General features: G+C 43.1%; 1 protein-coding gene across 1 annotated transcript in view; it reads right to left on the bottom strand.

Moving 5' to 3' along the window:
* Nucleotides 1–1,175: 1,175 nt before the first annotated feature.
* The window catches only part of LOC144761977 (cysteine-rich venom protein-like), a 128,662-nt gene continuing 110,948 nt past the window's right edge, over nucleotides 1,176–18,889 (bottom strand). Inside the window, exons 7-8 of the mRNA XM_078647146.1 lie at nucleotides 13,136–13,224; nucleotides 1,176–1,427 (exon numbers count right to left, since the gene is read on the bottom strand). Of these exons, the coding sequence (XP_078503272.1) occupies nucleotides 1,417–1,427; nucleotides 13,136–13,224 (100 nt within the window). The 3' untranslated portion in view covers nucleotides 1,176–1,416. The remainder of the gene's footprint in view (nucleotides 1,428–13,135; nucleotides 13,225–18,889) is intronic.

The raw sequence follows: 18,889 nt of genomic DNA on the forward strand, positions 1-18,889 counted from the left end.
AACTTAACACCGGCTATCGCTGGATTCTATCGCAGAGATAACGCGCTATCAGCAACGCCTATCTTCAATGCTATAGGAAATCCAGCGATAACAGCACGAAGATAATCAGAACCTTGTTGATAGGGTAGGGCGTACTCATTTAATACATTCCACCTCCCATTAGATGTAATTGGTAAGTCAGTTCTGAAGCAGGTGTAAACAAAGCCTCAATAAGCGCGGTTGGTGATATTATTACCGACACTACGCGGTTTGCGCCCTGCTTGCTGATTGGAGTAGCTCGTGTTACCCACTTTTCTCGAGTTTATTTAGTGCTGAATGCTTACTATGCATCTCGTTAGCAGTGAGATGTTGGGCGTTGAGGAAACAGGCGCTGAGGCATGGATTCACGCGATAGCGTGACCTTGCTGATCATGCAATACTATTATCACCACTTTTCGCCCGAAAAAGGACGCTAAAGCTCGATAATTTTATCGTGGCGCCTTGTTGATATGCCCCATAGTTTGATAATACAGAAGTTCTGAATGTAATGACAAACATATTTTCATATCATGATATGATCAGTTGTTTCCCAAAACCGTTTACTAAAATGTAATGCAAAGTAAACAATGTATTAATTTTGTTTGCAATCAAAATTATTCAGGAGATGGACATGTACATTGTGGGCTGCTGGATTGTCATGGATATGACATTTTAATACCTATTTTCCATCTGTGTAATGCCTAATCCAGTCATTCAAAAAACATTGTTTTCTGGTGTGAACAATTTGAGAAGATTACCAACATTGATTTCTTCCAAAGCCACACACACAGGGTAGGGTTTTAAAATATGAAATCCTATAGATCTGTTGACCCCACACATGCCATGGAAGCAGTTTTTGTCGAAATTGATTCGGCATTTGCCAAGACTTTAGTTTTCTTACGATTTGATTACCTAATATTCTTTTTCTTCAAGATAAGTCTGTATTTGCAACAAATGTATATGCTTTTGCCACATTCACAGGTAAAATTTTAAATTAGTGTAGAAGTTCACAATTCACTAGGAATAGAATTTGACATAAAATACCACTACATGTGCTTTACAGTGTAAAAGTAAATTCTTCCATGCTCTATAAGGACATTGCGATTTAAAGGCCTTTCACCTAAGGCAACTAAAACTACCAGGAAAATCAAATTTACAAATCAGAGTCCTGGCAACTGGGAAACTAATGTAGGAACAATGAGAAGTTTTGTGGAACTAGATAATTCCGGTTACATATCACAAAACATCTCAAATGAGTACAGGTTTGGAGAATTCAGGACATTACACCTGTGGTAAATACAAATAAATGCTGTAGCTGGTGTTTTCACTCCATCAATCTGTTTGCCTTCATGCCGTCCACATGACACCCCCACAGCCAGCAGCCTTGTTCTTGAGTGATCAGGAATTGGCTAGGGAAAGAACAAATCACCCATTTAGCAAGAGGAATGTGGGATGAGCAGCACCAATATTTGTATACAGCAAAATATGTGTCCATCTATTTGCAACATGTGAAGCAAATGATTATTGCGCACCTGAGCCTGCACCTAAATAGATGTTGGCGGTATTTGAGACTGCTGTCTGTAGATGCTGTCAAGAGCAGTGGCTTAGTAGTGTATCATGGGTGCCTCTTATCAAGGATTACTGTCGGAACCTTCCCTATTTGCTGTACATACCGGGTCATTTGCTGCCGTTCTGCAGGTGTTCCCGTGGGGGCTACAAGGTGACGAGGGGTGCCGACAACAGCTGGCAGTCCCGTCCAGGTCTCCCCCGCTGCCGTTGCACTTCCATCTGCGTGCGCGGCCGCCGAGGGGGGAGACCACAAGCCCCACCACTCCCTGCGGCTGATTTCACATGTCCCGCCCACCTAAGGATTGCGCGCCAGCCGGCGCTTTAAATCTGGGAGAGAGGTGCTGAGGAGCGGGTGCCTCTTATCAAGGATTACTGTCGGAACCTTCCCTATTTGCTGTACATACCGGGTCATTTGCTGCCGTTCTGCTGGTGTTCCCGTGGGGGCTACAAGGTGACGAGGGGTGCCGACAACAGCTGGCAGTCCCGTCCAGGTCTCCCCCGCTGCCGTTGCACTTCCATCTGCGTGCGCGGCCGCCGAGGGGGGAGACCACAAGCCCCACCACTCCCTGCGGCTGATTTCACCTGTCCCGCCCACCTAAGGATTGCGCGCCAGCCGGCGCTTTAAATCTGGGAGAGAGGTGCTGAGGAGCGGGTGCCTCTTATCAAGGATTACTGTCGGAACCTTCCCTATTTGCTGTACATACCGGGTCATTTGCTGCCGTTCTGCTGGTGTTCCCGTGGGGGCTACAAGGTGACGAGGGGTGCCGACAACAGCTGGCAGTCCCGTCCAGGTCTCCCCCGCTGCCGTTGCACTTCCATCTGCGTGCGCGGCCGCCGAGGGGGGAGACCACAAGCCCCACCACTCCCTGCGGCTGATTTCACCTGTCCCGCCCACCTAAGGATTGCGCGCCAGCCGGCGCTTTAAATCTGGGAGAGAGGTCCCGCGTCGCGGGACGCGCGCGGGCTAAGCCCGGGCAAAGGGCGGGCCCTCTACGACCCTCATCGGCCAGAGGAGGCCGGGCTGGGCCAGAGGTCCTGGTTTCTGATCCCCGTAAGTTGCCCTCTACTTTTTTTATTGTTCCCGTTTTTTTCTATTGAACTCATGATGGCAACCGCTGCTACTAGTCCTGTCTTAGTGGGAGCAGATAAAAATGTGGCCACGTCAAACCGTACATTGGATGATTACTTCTTGAAACCAGCCCCTGAGGGTAATAAGGAGCTGCTGTTAGCAGAGAGGAGGGCAGACCGTCGTCGTTCAATAGAACGTATAAAAAACAGAACTTTCTCGGAACCTATAATGTCCGTTACTCTGGATGACGATCCGATTATTAGCTCTGCAGACAACTCAATACTAACACCCAGCGTGCCCTTGCTCCTTCAAGACTGTCTAGCCCCAGTAGTGTCACCCACTTTAAGTCAACAAGACTCACTACCTGTGTCGAATGGCCTCAATAACACCCCTAAGAACTTGATTTCACCTACAATCAGAACTGGCAAAGTTGTGAGAGGAAAATGTTTGCGGCCAGTGTCTCTCAAAATAATTGGCCCCCCACCGCCTAAAAGGAGACGGAAAACAACATTAGTAAATAAGCCCAAACTAAGCCATTCAGAGTTCGGCAATAAAGCAAAGATTGACTCTATAACGTCCTTGGGAGGCCCCGCCACTCAACAAGCAATAGTGGCCGTTTCTTTGCCTCCAAAAACTCCACCTCAAGCAACCACAGAACCAGATATTGCCTACACCCAATTGGAAAATGACTTACAACCAGCCTCTTTTAAGTCTCTTTTGGACAATATTGAGTTGATCGTACGCACTTACACACTTGCATTGGCTGAAAGGTTTAAAGGGTTGGAGCTAAGGTTGGGTAAAATAGAGGAGGATCTGACCAAGTTAGGGAATCCTGTCCAGTCAGAAGGGCCTACAAAAGTGCAACAACAAAAAGTTGCCACACTAACGCACCCTCCCAATAAAAATGTTGTCGTCCCTACAACTCTGGTACCTCTTAACGTTAATACCCAGGCGGTTGTAGCACCCCCAGCTGCCCCTATCTGGCTGCATGCGCCCACGATAATACCTGACGGCATCAGCTCAAATAAATCTCTGCCAATAGAACCGTTACTGGCCCAGGGAAGATCAACTGTTGCAGCTACAGAGAGTAACGTTGCCACTACAGTTAATGCCCTGACTAGAGAATCTAGCACCCTTACGGACAGACACCCGAGATCTGTTGGGAATGTGATCATCCGGGGGAGAGGCGAACAAAATAGGATACCACCTATGGAACTTCCACCAGAAGCGTTGCCGTACGTGGTTGTACTTACTGGGGTCCCAGAGCTGACGAAAGGAAAAAGAGAGGGATTTTTCCAACTAAAAAACAAAATAACGCACTGGCTTTCGTTGTACAGACCCAAACCCAACCTGGTAAATGGGGAAATAGTTCATGTCCGGCGCATGCCCTGGCTGGGGGGCAGAGTAAAGGATATAGGGGGAGACATCGTGGTCATAAACTTTAGGGATATAAAAGCAGTACAACATATACTGAACTGGCCTTTTGCCAATGAGAATAGTTGTATTGTACCACGTCCCTTGACGTACTTTTACCCCAGATCTGTTGTACTTCCCCCTCAAAACCCAATTAACAGCACCCATTTTCCCTCCCAGTCACTAATTTTGGAGTCCGCTTTGAACCCCGCATATATGCCCTATTTAGTACCACCACCTGCAATGCAGGGGTGGAATACGATACCATTAACCCATAAAATAGATGCAAAGGGTAGCATATCACACCTGATGCCATTTACTCCCCTAGAGCTTTATAACAGATTCGAGGCCTTTAGTGGTCTTGAGGAATGCGATTGATGTTTAAAGCGCATAGAGGGAGTTTGGGAGGGTGAAATTGTTCACTGTGATACAACGTCACAGGAAGAGAAGGGTACCAGTTGTGATGAAACTGAAACACATACTGCTGTAACATATGTTGACATGAATGGTGGTTTACCCGCTGTTTTATCTGCAATGCCTTATAGGTTTAATGCGGTGTCTCCACCATCTTTACCTGCCACTGTGTTTAATAATGGTGCTCTTGTAAGTGATGTTACCAAGGATACATGCAAGAAAAATTGCCATGACGAGCTTCCTATTACATCATTTGTACCTTTGGCCCTTTCACCCGCAGATACCAACTCTTCTGTCTTGTATGAGGTTCATGCTCTGATTCAAGAGCCCTTAGTATCGGCCGTAGCAAGCACTGCGGACACGGGGATCACACTCTCTGAAACACCAACCCCAACTCCTGTACCATTTATCAGTGAAAGTCTCACATGTCCAGCATTAGCCGACTGCGTGAATCTAATTTCATGGAATATAGCTGGCTTGGCCGACAAGTTATGTGACCTAGCCTGGTTATCATTTATTAAAAAATTTTCCATTGTATGTCTTCAAGAGACGTGGTCGGAGGATAGAAACACCCATATAGAAGGGTACTTAAGCTTCATCACTCCAGCGGTTGCCTCGACCAGGGGCAGAGCAAAGGGGGGATTGGCCACCTTTATAAATCTGGGATTACTCTGCAATATCAGTGTATATCATACTGATAATTCAAACATTCAGATGCTTGATCTAAAAAATGGCAAGAAAGCCCTGACTCTGGTCAATTTCTATAATGCTAGTGGTTCTGGTGGCTGTGACATTACATCGCTAACAGACCTATTGAGAAAAAACACACATACTACATCCCGGAACCTGCTGATAGCAGGTGACTTTAACGTTCACCCTTGTGGTAACCCAGGTTTTACCCCAATGGGCTCCTTGGGATGTAATAGTGTCGAAGGCTTTCATTTTTCTCATACTAGGGGTGGTAAGAGCCTGAATGACTTAGTAAACAGGAATAATCTAACAGTAGCTATGTCTATGGTTCCTGACACAAAAATCTTTGATATTCCGACTTTTAAAGGACATGGTCAGGGATCCTTTATAGATCACATACTTTTATCCTCAGATCTTGTACAACGGGTCCTGCAATTTACCATTCTCCTCAGTGTATACAGTGATCATAACCCCCTATCTATTGGCATGGGTGGGTCTTTGTTCACCAAACGACCGCCTGGTATTGATCGTGGTACGCTGAGTTGTATAAACGGTAGACGCCGTATCAAATGGACAATGATAAATCAAGACAGTTTATATCTTAATATAAACAGTGCATGTGAGGAGGAGCTGATAGCATGCTCATCTCTTGATTCATCCCCTACGAACATTTTGTCCGGGTTTGCGGGTATGGTCTCTAAAATAGGTGAAATGTTATCAGCACCAATAAAGGGGCAAAATAGTAAGCAGGTCAAATGGTTTGACCATAACTGCTCTAAGGCAAGTAGAGATCTGAAGAATGCTTTAAAAACTAAACCTAGACATCCTGACTTGATAAAAAGCCTTCGTGTGTCCTATAGGAAAGCATTAGCCGTAAGAAAAAAGGAAATTAAGGCTAATACCATAGAATCTCTCCTTGACCCTACAGTATTGGGGAATAGTAGTAAGTTCTGGCAAATTATCAACAAACCATTGTTTGATAACCCAAACGACACAGTTTTAGGTACAAGTATCTCAGAAGGAGAGTGGGTATCTCACTTCAGTACAATTTTTAAAAGTAATGAGCATAGGGCAGAAAACGCCTTTTTAATATCACCTGCAAACCAATTATGCTTTACAGTAAACGAGGTTGTAAGGGGGATCCAGGGTCTAACCAGTAACAAGGCTCCGGGCCCGGATGGTTTACCTCCGGACCTGTTTAAGTCTAGTATCTCTTTTTGGGCTCCCGTCCTCACGGCAGTAATAAACGCAGCTGCCACAACGGGGTGCCCAAAAACGTGGGGCCTATCGACCATAGTCCCCGTTTTTAAAAAGGGCGATCGCAGCAGTCCATTATGTTACAGGCCGATATCCTTAATAAATTCAGTAGTTAAAGTGGTAGGGGGGGTAATACTTAACAGGCTATCCACATGGGCTAAAGACAATAGTATCTTATCTCCCATACAATATGGGTTCAGGCCGGGCCATTCGACCATAACGCAATGTCTGAACCTATATTTGATTCTAAGTAAATATACCCTGGCTAGACAAGGTACCGTCTATATGGCATTTATGGACCTGTCGTCCGCCTTTGATTGTGTGGACAGAAGCTTACTATGGGCCACTTTGTTGAGAATGGGAGTAGAGAGGAATCTTGTCAACTTCCTAGCCGACTTGCACTCGGATACTAAAGCTAACGTCCGTTACACTCAAGACCTTAAAGTAACGGACGATTTTAGAATAAATCGGGGAGTCCGACAGGGCTGTATTCTGGCCCCATTCCTCTTTAACATGTACATAAACGAACTGGAGGAATTTCTTTTAAACACAGATGCAGACTAACCCCGTGTCGAACACAAGGGGGTGCCTGTGCTTCTTTATGCAGACGATGCAGTACTTATATCTAGGACAGCAATCGGTCTCCAAAAATTATTAAATTCCTTCTTTAAGTTCATGGAGTCACGTGGCCTTGGCATAAATAATTCCAAGTCCTACGTCATGAAAACAGGAAAGGGCACCCGGAAAACTGACTCCTTTAGTATAAATGGGGAGAAAATCCCTTTAACCAATTCCTTCTCATATCTTGGGGTCCTCTTAGACCATAAATTAACGTGGGGCCCCGCAATATCCAAAAAGAAGGGCGAAGTAACAAGGGTAAACGCGGCTATCCTTGGCTTTGGGAGAAAAATTGGCAATTGCCCCATGGCCGCATTGCTCAAACTTTATCAGGCAAAAAACGTTGCTGTTGCCTGTTATGGTAGCGAGCTCTGGGGCTATTGTAGGATAAAAGACCTAGAGGTCGCAGAAAACAACGTCCTGAAAAAGATATTGAGGTTGCCAAGGGGTACTGGGACTTACTCCGTACACGAGGAGTTGGGGGTTCCATATTTGAGTGATAGAATAGCAGTCAACCCGGTTTTGTGTTGGCTGAACTGTTGGCTTAACACCGACATTCCGCTTACACATGCCTTGTTGAAAGATGTCCTTTCCCTAGACGGTAGGCTTAAAATTCCGTGGGTGAAATATATAAGGGATTGTCTGTTGGCAATAGGCCGTTCTGATCTGTTTTATGCCCCTAACCTAATTACAAAACCTGATGTTGCCTTAGTAAAAAACGCCACACTATTGGCAAGATGTACCGACAGAGAAGAGGTGGAGATACAGAAGGGCAGTGTCAGGAAACACTTATTACTCAAAACCTGCCCACAAATGGAGCCTTATCTGACATGGCCTATGACCAGCTATGAACGGTTTCTGTTAATAAGGTTCCGTTTTGATTTATATCATCTTCTACTGGCGGTACCAAGTGGGGCACAACGGGGAGAAGTGTTGCCAGCTTGTGGCTGCGACAGTAAGTCTCCTCAAGATCTGGCACACTTTCTTTTTATCTGCCCTTACTACTCAAACCCACGGAACTTATACCTTAAACCATGTCTAAAAAAACTGAATTTTTTACAAATTAAGCCTGCACTTTATGACCTACAACTACTGAATTGTGAATGTACCTTATTTGTCTGTAACTTTTTAAAAAAAGCTATCTGTTTTAGGAAAAGTATGGACGGATAATTACGCTGCGAATATTTTAGGTGTCTTTTAACTAATATAGTAATTTATTTTTTTAACCTTACACTGCTCATGCTCATAGCACCCGCTGTACCTTCTCTTTTTTGTACTGTATACTGTGGCCTTTATTTGCCATATGAAATGTACTGTTTGGAATTGTTTTTAAAATGTGTATTTACGAAATGTACTTTTATGATTGTATGTTTACAATCGAATAAAGACTTTTGAATTGAATTGAATTGTATCATGGGCCCTTATGTAGGCACCAGAAATGGCCCTCGTTTGTTAGTAAAATACAGTCTTAACTGAGGTGCAGATGGCAATTCACTGCACCTGCTGCACCAATGATAGATGCACCTCTGGTCATCAGCAAAGTGCGCAATGATTGATGTTTCCGTCTCTGTTTTTACCCTGCCGTTGGTATTTAAATAAACATTTAGGATATTTTGGCATTAGACTTTGAAGCCCTGCTGACCATCTGTACTCCCAAGGATTGAAGCGATGTGCAGCGAAGGAGAGGGAGACTTGTGTGTGGTGGTCCCTGGGCAAGGAGCCTGCGACTGGAAGCATGGGAGTGAAGGGGTAACTTGTGTTCTGTCCCTCTGGGCCTTTTCTGTTGCTGTACACTCATCACTTTCTGTCTTGCAGAGGACAGCTCTGCCCTTTTCTTTTTCTCTGTGGCTTAACAAGATATCCTCACACCACGAGCCGTATTTACAACATTTTGCCGTAGGATATTACCGGTGGCCTTCCTGCTGCGCTGCCCTATGACAAAAGAAAAGAACAGGAATGCGCTGTATCTATCAAATTCCTGACCTTTTCCCCTGGGCTGGTGCACAATGGACTGTTATGTGCCAAGCAGGCACCTTTTCGCCATGGTGCAGGGTACCTGCGTTGCAGGGATGATTGTTTTTGTGCAAAAAGGGACACCTTCCTTCACAAAAGCAATCACAATAGTCTTTTTCGTCCTTCACTCTATGCTGCATAATGCAGCACACATAGAAAAAGGAAAAACAAGGAGAAATAAAGGTATTTTTGGCACTGCCTCAGAGTTCCAATTCCTTGTAAATCTGGGACAGTGTCAAAAAGCCATTGGTGATGCTGGAAACTCCCACAGCAACACCCATTGCATGGCCCTTGAAAGCAAAAAACTGGGCAACGATATGTACAAGGCCGCATTAAGCCACGCAAATTGGCTTAGTGCTCAATCATAAATAAGGCCCCATATGTGCTGGGTTATCACAACACACATAGGAGCTTATTTACAAGCCCCTTGCATCGCCTTGCATGGCCATTACTTCACTTTTTTGACGCAACGGCAGAGCTGCATCTGCTCCATATTTACATAGATGTGTCACTTTTTTACAGGCTGCGTCGGTCTTCACCTGCTTGAAAATAGCCTGTGCCTCTTGGGATTTTAATTTATGCAAGGTAGGGGTTCCGTCAGAAACAACTACCTTAAAATTGATGCAGTGTATTAACCACTTTTTTTTGTCAAGCTGCCTGCCGCTGCTCTGCCACTGCATCACAATCCCTACACCTACCAAACCCAGGCATAGGGATGATGCATTGGTTGTGCTCAAGGCACAACACCAACTGTAGTGACCGGATTGCAATATGCAATGAAGTCACAAGGTAAGTGAAAACATATGGTAAGTATGTGCACGTAATTTCACAGTTTGTGACATTACGTGCTGATATCACACAGACAAGACGTGTATGCGTCACAACCAGGACCAATATGTTTGGTCGCAAACGTTCTCACACTTAATCACATAGGTCCCTATTCAGTAGGTGATGCATGAGGCCCATAAAGTCCAGCCCTTTGTCCTCTTTCATTTCAGCATTTGAAAGAGATGCTCTGGCAGGATGTATTTTCATAGGTTCCTCTGATAAGGAGCTGATATGCTCAGATGCACGTTGGGGTTTCTTAAGTGTTAGAGTGCAAAAGAAAAGAGGTACAGTAATACATACATCTTTATAGGTGTCCCTCATGAAGGATGGTCACACAGAGTTCATCAACTCGTGCTTATTTTGTCCCTACAACCTCTGAGAACTAAAGTCATTTGGGTACTTTCCATTCAGATCATCTCATTTGCTAACAGACTTAAACGAGAAAATATAGTTTAATATAGTGTAAATGCCTTGTTCAATGTCAGAAAGCTTCTTCAGCCAAAAACTCATGATCAGGTCATTCAAGCATCTTTGAAAATCTGGACATGAGTCTGTAGAGAGCACCCGAATTAAGGCCCACGATAGACCTGCTTCCAAAATGGAGCCAATCAACAAATCCACCTTTGCTCGCTGATGTAAAAAAATGTGACTCGAAATCTAAAATATCCAGTAAAGGATTGTACAACGTCCCTCAGCTTTAAAGGTTCCCCTGAAAAATGTCTGCTGTTACCAAAAAAATCAAAGGTTCGGGTAGCAAATGTTCTGTCTTAGTGCAATAGAGTTCCTGTATCTCTGTTGTTGCAACAAATTAGGATCCATAGTGCTGGGCCATGCAAGACGCTGGCACCACCATCTGTAAGTGCAGGGTGTAGTGGGTGTTTCAACCCTCCTGGACTAGCCTGCTTGAAGAAGGAGTGACACACTTCAGTAGCCCTTTTGCCTGACCACTATAAAGTATGTGATATAAGTATTCTTCAAAGGGTCAATTTCAGGGGAAAAGGCTCAAAAGCAAAAAATAATCCAAGAAAGGCAAGGCAGCTTGATCAGCAGATGGGAGACAGAAGAGAGACCAGGCAGGGATCAGCCTTAACCAAAACAGGGAAGGACCAGGACACTCCAGAGAAGGTTCATTATAAAGAGAAAGTGAATCATGAAAAAACAACTTGAAACAGTATAAAAATATTAGCAGGAGGACATCGATGCCAATGAAAAGTACTTTCAACTGTGCTGCGGTGCAGTTTATCTTTTAAATCCTGTCATTGTCCATGTTCTAGAAAGCAACAGCTGCCCCATGTGAAAGGATACTGGCAAGAAGAGGGTCAGTGCCCATCTTACTTTGGGTAGTATTTAACAGGTGAAAATATGCACCATCTCTGATCAGACCTGTAGGAATGTGCCTATGGTTATATAGAAAGGACTGCTGCCTTTACAACCTTTCGGGCCAAATGTCTCTCAAGCACATTATTCTAAAACCAGCCATTCTTCCAATTCCTGATGGTGGAGAAGCAATCACTAAATTAAGAAAAGATTCAGCTGGATGGAAGAGCATGCCCCAATTCTAAGCGGTGTCCAACAGCCTCAGAGCGCAAAGTTTACCCAGGATGTTGTGGTCCCGCCAATCATGCACCAACTAAGGGAGACACGAGAGGACACTTACCCATTACCTAGGTAAAAGAGTAGAATATGCTCCCATGGTAATACAAGAACTTGAAGGCCAACTACAGAAAGGAGTCCCAGCCAAGGCACTGCATTGGGTTCATGTGAACAAGTCCTGAGAAACCTACAGCTTGCATTCAGGATTTATTTGACATGTTTTCCTAAATTTGACTCTTGGACATAATAGGGCCCGTTGAGGTAGTTTTGAGTCAAACTGTGTCTGTTGAACTAGCATAGGCTCTAGGCTTTAGTAAATACTACATTCAGTAAACAATTGCCATGCAGCATCACCTGCGCACTGCGTCTACAACTCACTTATGTGTCGGTTTAATCAACATCATCAAACTCACTTTGTTTTTCATTACCCCAAACGAGAAACTCAGCACCCTCAAGTTGGCTATAGGACGTTATCACCAAAACTCTAAGGCTCTAGTTGGTGTTTTTTGAGCCATCATACCAAATAGCCATGATTTGACATTACTTCTTTTGATGGCACACCATGGCTTAGAGCAATACTTTAAAACCATTTAGTGACATCGGATTATTTTTATTTGTATTTATTATTTTGCCGTTGTTTCTTTTTTGTTCATTTCTGTTCATCTTTCCTTAATTTTCGACATATCGTAGGTTGATAAATTGTTTACACTTTGACATACCAGTACTGTTGGGTAACTAGCTGTTGTATGTATTCTGCAAGCTCTTACTCTGAGGACACCTTGCTGCTTAGGTCAAGCTACCAAGAATGGGCCAACATATTCCTTACCGATTCAGTTTGAATGTGCACCAGAGTATTTGGACCTAATGATAGCTCATCAAGTTTGTTCTCACTCTCTCTCCAGGTTAGCATGCCTATTTAGTTTAAGTTTAGCTTTAGCTCTAATAAATGTAATCATAGATCCTTTAACAACAATTGTTAATTTTTATGGATATATTTCGCCAACATAGATTTAAACTTTGCAGCCATATTATTTAGTACAATTCAGGGCTGTTCAATTTTCACTAAGCCTAATTTTCTTTCTTTGTCACCTAAAATAAAGGTTACTCAAACTTTTGAGTATCAAGTTCTGCAGTCATCCAATATCACATAGTGGCTCATAGATTTCAGCAGACATGGTTAGGAAATTAAGCATTGTCCCAAATGAAGGATTGATATTGCATTGCCTCCATAAAAAATCCATAAACAATCATCCAGTTAATACCTTGCTTTCTGTGGACTTTTTCTCAGTGCTAAAATAATTCTTACGTTGAATTTTGTATAAAGCATGCATTTACACCATTTGACAAAAACATACTCATACCTAAAGATTCTTTCTGTTGAAAAACATTGGCATAAAAGCAATATCCTCAAATATCACTTAGAGGGATTAGACAAATTATATACAAGTCTAAGACTAATGAACAGAAAATGAAACACATGTATTTTAAAATACAAAATAATGCAATTGTTGAAAAGATATATAAGCTTGACTTTACAATACAACATGCTGCTTACATCATTGCTCGTATTTTGCGTTTATTGTGGAGATATGAAGCAGACTCATTGAAACTTAAAATCTTTAATGTAAATAAAAATACTTTTCATATACTTACTGCAGAGTCCCTTGTCACAGTTGTCAGGGCATTTACTGCATGGGATACCTTTTGTGTATGGTGTTTTAATTCTATCTTCATAATTTCCCCTAAAGCATTGGAAAGAAATATAAAAATTGAGTGGCATCTCCAGGTCAGGTGTCAGCATTACCCATCTCATTTCTAGACCTTTTTTGGCTCGGGTCACAAAGTTTTTTGGAGAGCAGGTCTGATTTACCTGAAATATAGTTATCACATTTTGTAGTTGTCTGTAAAACTAATTTTTCTACCAGTGTCTTTATGAATTTGGCTGTGAGGTGCTCTGGTTGATGTCATACTGGGTCAAAACTTGTGTTCTTCAAGTGGTAGGTGAAAGGCTGGTGATGGTATGTAAGGAGGTATTGAGCCTTGGATATGAGTTGTAAGAATAGAGTATTTATTCTCCATCAGTGGATGATATAGAGGCTGGGTAGGGGAGGTGGACTTGATGGGCACATTTCAGGAGCTTATGCCTGGTGTGAGCAATAACGTGGATATCTGAGTGGGAGAAGAGATGAAAATGAAAAGGGTGATAAAAGTAATGGGTAAAAGTGGCGATTAAGTGATGGTGTCTAGCGTGGGTTTACGGAAGTAGGACACCGCATGTGTGAGGATGGGGAAGTAAGTTAATAATGGGAAAGGTCTGTGCATGAGAGCCAGTGTCTTGAGGCCACTTGTATTAATCCTTCTAGATAGTTATTAATGCTAGTTTTCCATGGTGCCTAATATTGATGACTGTAAGGGTCTATCTTGTGTCATGGATATTTTAGTAATGTCTGTTTGGTGCCTATTACTCTCTCTGTTTTACCTAAAAAATGATGGTGCTGCATTCCATATTGAGGAATAAGTACATGCAATAACAAAGAGTGTCATTTTCCTTCCTACTTGAATCACATAGCCATTAAGAGGGGGAAGGATGCTCTAGCACTTATGGCCAAATAATGAGGACTTAGCCGAGATTCAATACCATGCCTTTCTAGGAGGTTTTGACAATAACATATTCCAATCCATCAGTCCACGTGGGACCCTCATAAAAGGGAGCTTATGCACACACAGAACATTCAAATGATTTGGACCATATTAAAGCCCTTATACCCTATCTGTAAAGGACCACAACATTAGTAAACAATGATATCATAATAGGTCCGTGACCCAAACCAACTCAATAAAGCAATAACTTTTAAAACCAAAGACAGAGCGGATGAAACACTTAGGGGACATGTATGACCGGTTTTAGCGGCATGCACCAACCCTATTTTGCGAGTCTGTCACCTATTACCAACTCGCAAAATAGGGTTTGTGAGTCTGTATTAGGAAGGGGTGTGCCAAGGGTGTCCCTTCCTAATAGCGAGTTGCGGATGTAGGATTATTTTGCAACCTGAATGCGGTCAGAAAACAATCTCTGTTTACCACCTACTTCAATTAGGTTGTAAGCCAGTCGCAAATAGGAAGGGGACCTCTGGGAATTGGGAAGGTAGCAAAACATGTTTAGGAGCGGGCACTGCCTAATTTTTAAAAATGTTGATTTTCCTTTTTGAAACGCATCCCGTTTTCCATTAAATAAAACAGGCTGCATTTAACACAAAACAGCTTTATTTAAAACTAAACACAGACATGGTGGTCTGCTGTCCCCCGCAGGCCACCATTCCTGTGTTTTGAGCGATTCCCAATAGGTTTGCAAATTGGGACCTACCTCATGAATATGAATGAGGTATGTCATTTTTGACCCTATTTGAAATCGCTAAATGTGTCTGAGACACATTAGTACATCGCATTTTGCGACTTCCTAATTGCGAGTCACAAAAAGTCGCAATTATGAAGTCACCAAAATGCTTCAGTCATACATGTGGCTCTTAATTTCTCAATGAGATGAGTGTATATGTGATACAAGCTTATTTAGTCTGTTTTACCTAAAAAAATATGGTGCTGCATTCCATATTGAGGAATAAGTACATAGCAATAACAAAGAGTGTCTTAGAACTCAACGCCAACAACAATTGACCCCACAAGTGCACTATCTGAAATAAAACAGCAAAGAACCAAAACGTCAAAAAAACCTGACTCAATACCCAATAGTAACCAAATATCCAAGTTAGATGAATGAAGTTTGTTTATTTTTGTATTGATTTTGGAGTTTCATAGAACACTGAGGTTCTTTCTTCAATTACTTTAGGGCATTGAGACTTTTGATATTTATATATGGTTCATTAGAATCTGATCATTAAAACATTCTCCTATTTGTGACCCATTTGCTTAGTTTAGCAAATTAATAGATGTTTTGTACCCCATTGTCCAAGGACTTGGACTATTTTTGTTGTTGAAAGGATTTTTCAATTATGTGATATGCAGCGATTAGAAAGAAAGTGAGAGTTTGTTGAGTAGTGGGGGGTTAAAGACTGCAAATATTTTTGCCCTTTTTATCAGTAACTTCTATCATAGGAACGTCAACTCTTCTCACCCACAATAAGTCAATGAACTCGGGGCTGGTTCCATGTGACTTGCAATGGTTCAGGACATTCTGTCAAAATAGTTCCATGGGAGGCAAGGCTTCTAGCCGCTGCAAATCTAGGTTTAGTTACTGCCACAGGAATGCTGAGAGAAACCATGTAGCTCTGAAGCATCAACAAATGCTGAATACCAGCACAGCACCCCCTAGAACAGAGTTCTCCAATGAGTAGCTCGGCTGCTGGTAGTCACTCTCCAACTACCTGTGAGTAGCTCACCTAAGTGCAGTGAATAAAAGCTTTTAGGTTGTATTAGGTATGTTTCCAAAACTAAAACGGATGTTTCTAAATCTAAATTTCTTCAGAACTGATAAGCTGATGTTTTCAGAAAACATATATGTCAGATTCATATTTAAAATATCATTTATAATGGTAGTTCAAGGTCTCTGCTCCAAGATGGCTCCCAGAATGGTCTAACACATCAGAGCTCCCTTGGCCCAGAAGAGTGCAATTGCTGCTGAGGTCCTGCGTAAGAGACGGAGTGCCTCTTTGCAAATGTGCGTGAAACGAGAGGACCCAATGTACAGGCAAACCAAGGCCACTGGTGCGCCTCTGGCCGCCGCAGCCACAGTGCCACTGCAGTAATGGGCCTAGTTACGATCCACACCGGCAGCCAGGTTTGGGCAGTAAAAAGCCCATGGGCTTGCTGACTCAATGAGATGTGGAAAAACATTAGAACTAACGTTGGAGGCAAGGCCCTGAATGCCAGGTGGCATTTGAAAGTGCAAATGAAGATTTCTGGTTATTACTAGGCTGATCTGCAAATAGAGTTGCCCAGGCTTGTGAAACGGACTATATGTTCTTGTAGGCCCGACCTGATGTAAAATTCCTCCAATGGGCGTGAAGGGAGCTTGAATACTGTGGCAATTACCTGCTGGGAAAAACTGGTAAACTTATCACGGTGATTAGTGGGGCATTTTGAAAGTTGCCGCTCTGCCTGCGAGGAAGGCGAAGAGCCATTCAAGATTACTTTGGAGGTCCAAGACACATCTCCAATTGAGCAAGCCCAGTGTAGCGCAGAACACATCAAAGTGGACGTAAAAACAACATGCCTGCCTTTAACGTTTGCAAAGACAGTCATTAGCCAATCAGCTAATGACTTGTCATCGCAATATACCTCGGTAGCACCACGGTTCTACAAAAGCAACAAATATAACTACATTTAAAACACTTAAAAGTTAGAAAAATACTTACCCTACTTACCTGCCATACCCCCACAGAATCATCTGCGTGCCACAATATATCATCCTGCCAAACTTCATAAAAATCAAATTGACGGTTTTTGCTTTAGACGAAAAACAAACTCTATGTAAAATGTGTTGGATTTTACAGCCGTTTTAGGACTCCCCTTTTTTCCTTGCACCCCATTGGCCAAATGCCACAAAACGTTCAGTTCTCCGAGAATGAAACGGGGCAGTAAGTCTGAAAAGTTTTGAGGGCATTTGTCAAATAGGTTCAAAATTATTAAGGGGCAAACATTTAAGAAATCCCTGTGTCCGGTCACCCTAACTATAACTAGAGAGTGGCTACTATCATACTACCACACTGTAATTAATTAATAGTTATGTATATATGTATGCATGTATATAAATATGTGTATGCATATATGTATATATATATATATATATTTATTTATATATGTGTATATGTGTATATATATATATATATATATATATATATATATATATATATATATATATATATATATATATATATATATATATATATATATATATATATATATATATATATATATATATATATATATATATATATATATATATATATATATATATATATATATATATATATATATATATATATATATATATATATATATATATATATATATATACTACTAGCGATAGCCAGTAGGTAGTTATAGTTAGGACCAAAGTTTCCATCCAAAAAGTGCTTTTGGTTTTGCCAATAACATTGGCACTGCTTGACGAATCTCTACGAAAATGTAACAAAACTTCTCCTTTTTAGGTCTCGCACCTGCGACACAGGGCGAAAGCCCTGTCGCAGAGAGATCTATTGCTGTCAGCTCTGCTTACAAGAGCCAAGAGGGAGACAAGAGATGGGCACGCGCAGCATGCCGGAATCGGATCGGGTCACGCAAGTGAACACGCGCTCCGATTCCGGCATGCTGTTGACACTCACAAGGGATCAGGACACGTGCATGCACACACAGACACATGCACACACAGACATACGTGCGCGCGCGCACAAACACACACACACACGCGCACACACACAGGCGCACGCACATACGCGCACACACCCTCCCCCACTCACCGGGCTCTTTCAGCTACAGGCTCCGTCACATCACCCGGCACACGCTCTCTGCGAGAGGGCTCCATGCCTCCATCACACGGGCTACAACACGCGGGGCTTCCTCAGCTCACGGGAGCCCCGGACACTGCCGCGTGCTCCATGCCCCAAGCAAAGTTGGCCACACGCATGCGCAGTGCGTAATGACTGCGTGTGTGTTACTGTGGTGTTGCGCGCTTTCGCTTTCACTTTGGCTAAACCCTTCTGCTGGTCCTGCCTAAGGAACACTCATCTCCACCCTCAGTGCACCAAGCTTTTCAACACGACCCACATCGCGGATTCTGATCAGGGCGGGCGGGCATGTCTCGAACCGGCGAGCGGCAGACACACCCACCTCGTTTAGTTACAAATCGGTGGCATGCCGGTTTTTAGGCTGAACGCAGCCACTGACATTTCCTCATTTCGCCTGGTTTCAAATTCGTATTAATGCAACTCCACCAAATCACGAATGTCAGCTCGTAGCACTTCCGGATAGTTTCCCGCACTAGTTTCTGGAGTCACTAGCAGAGGCTTTTAATAGGTGTTATCAGCTAGAGCGGCCGACTTTGGAGCCGAAGAACCGGGTCCGTGTCTCGGCGCGAGGCTCAACATCCTGTGAAGCTGGACAAATCGCTCCGTGCCTAAAAATTAATGTGTCTGCAACTCAACTGGTGATCACATAGAGCGCCCCAATATCTGCGGGTCGAGTTCGCACTATATAAAAAACAACTGCAAAAAGAAGAAACCAACAATGTACGTGGCAAGCAACCCACATCACAGGGCGGGGGTCTCGGATCGGCTCTCAGCAGTTGATTTGGGCAGGGTGTGTCTGTGTGTGGGGAATAATGAAAAGCAGAGGGGCTTTGCGGCTCGGGGAGCTGCCGCGCAGTCACCCGTTCATAACAAAAGGCCCTATGAT

Source organism: Lissotriton helveticus, chromosome 6 (genome assembly GCF_964261635.1).
Source record: "Lissotriton helveticus chromosome 6, aLisHel1.1, whole genome shotgun sequence".
Classification (NCBI taxonomy): Eukaryota; Metazoa; Chordata; class Amphibia; order Caudata; family Salamandridae; genus Lissotriton; species Lissotriton helveticus.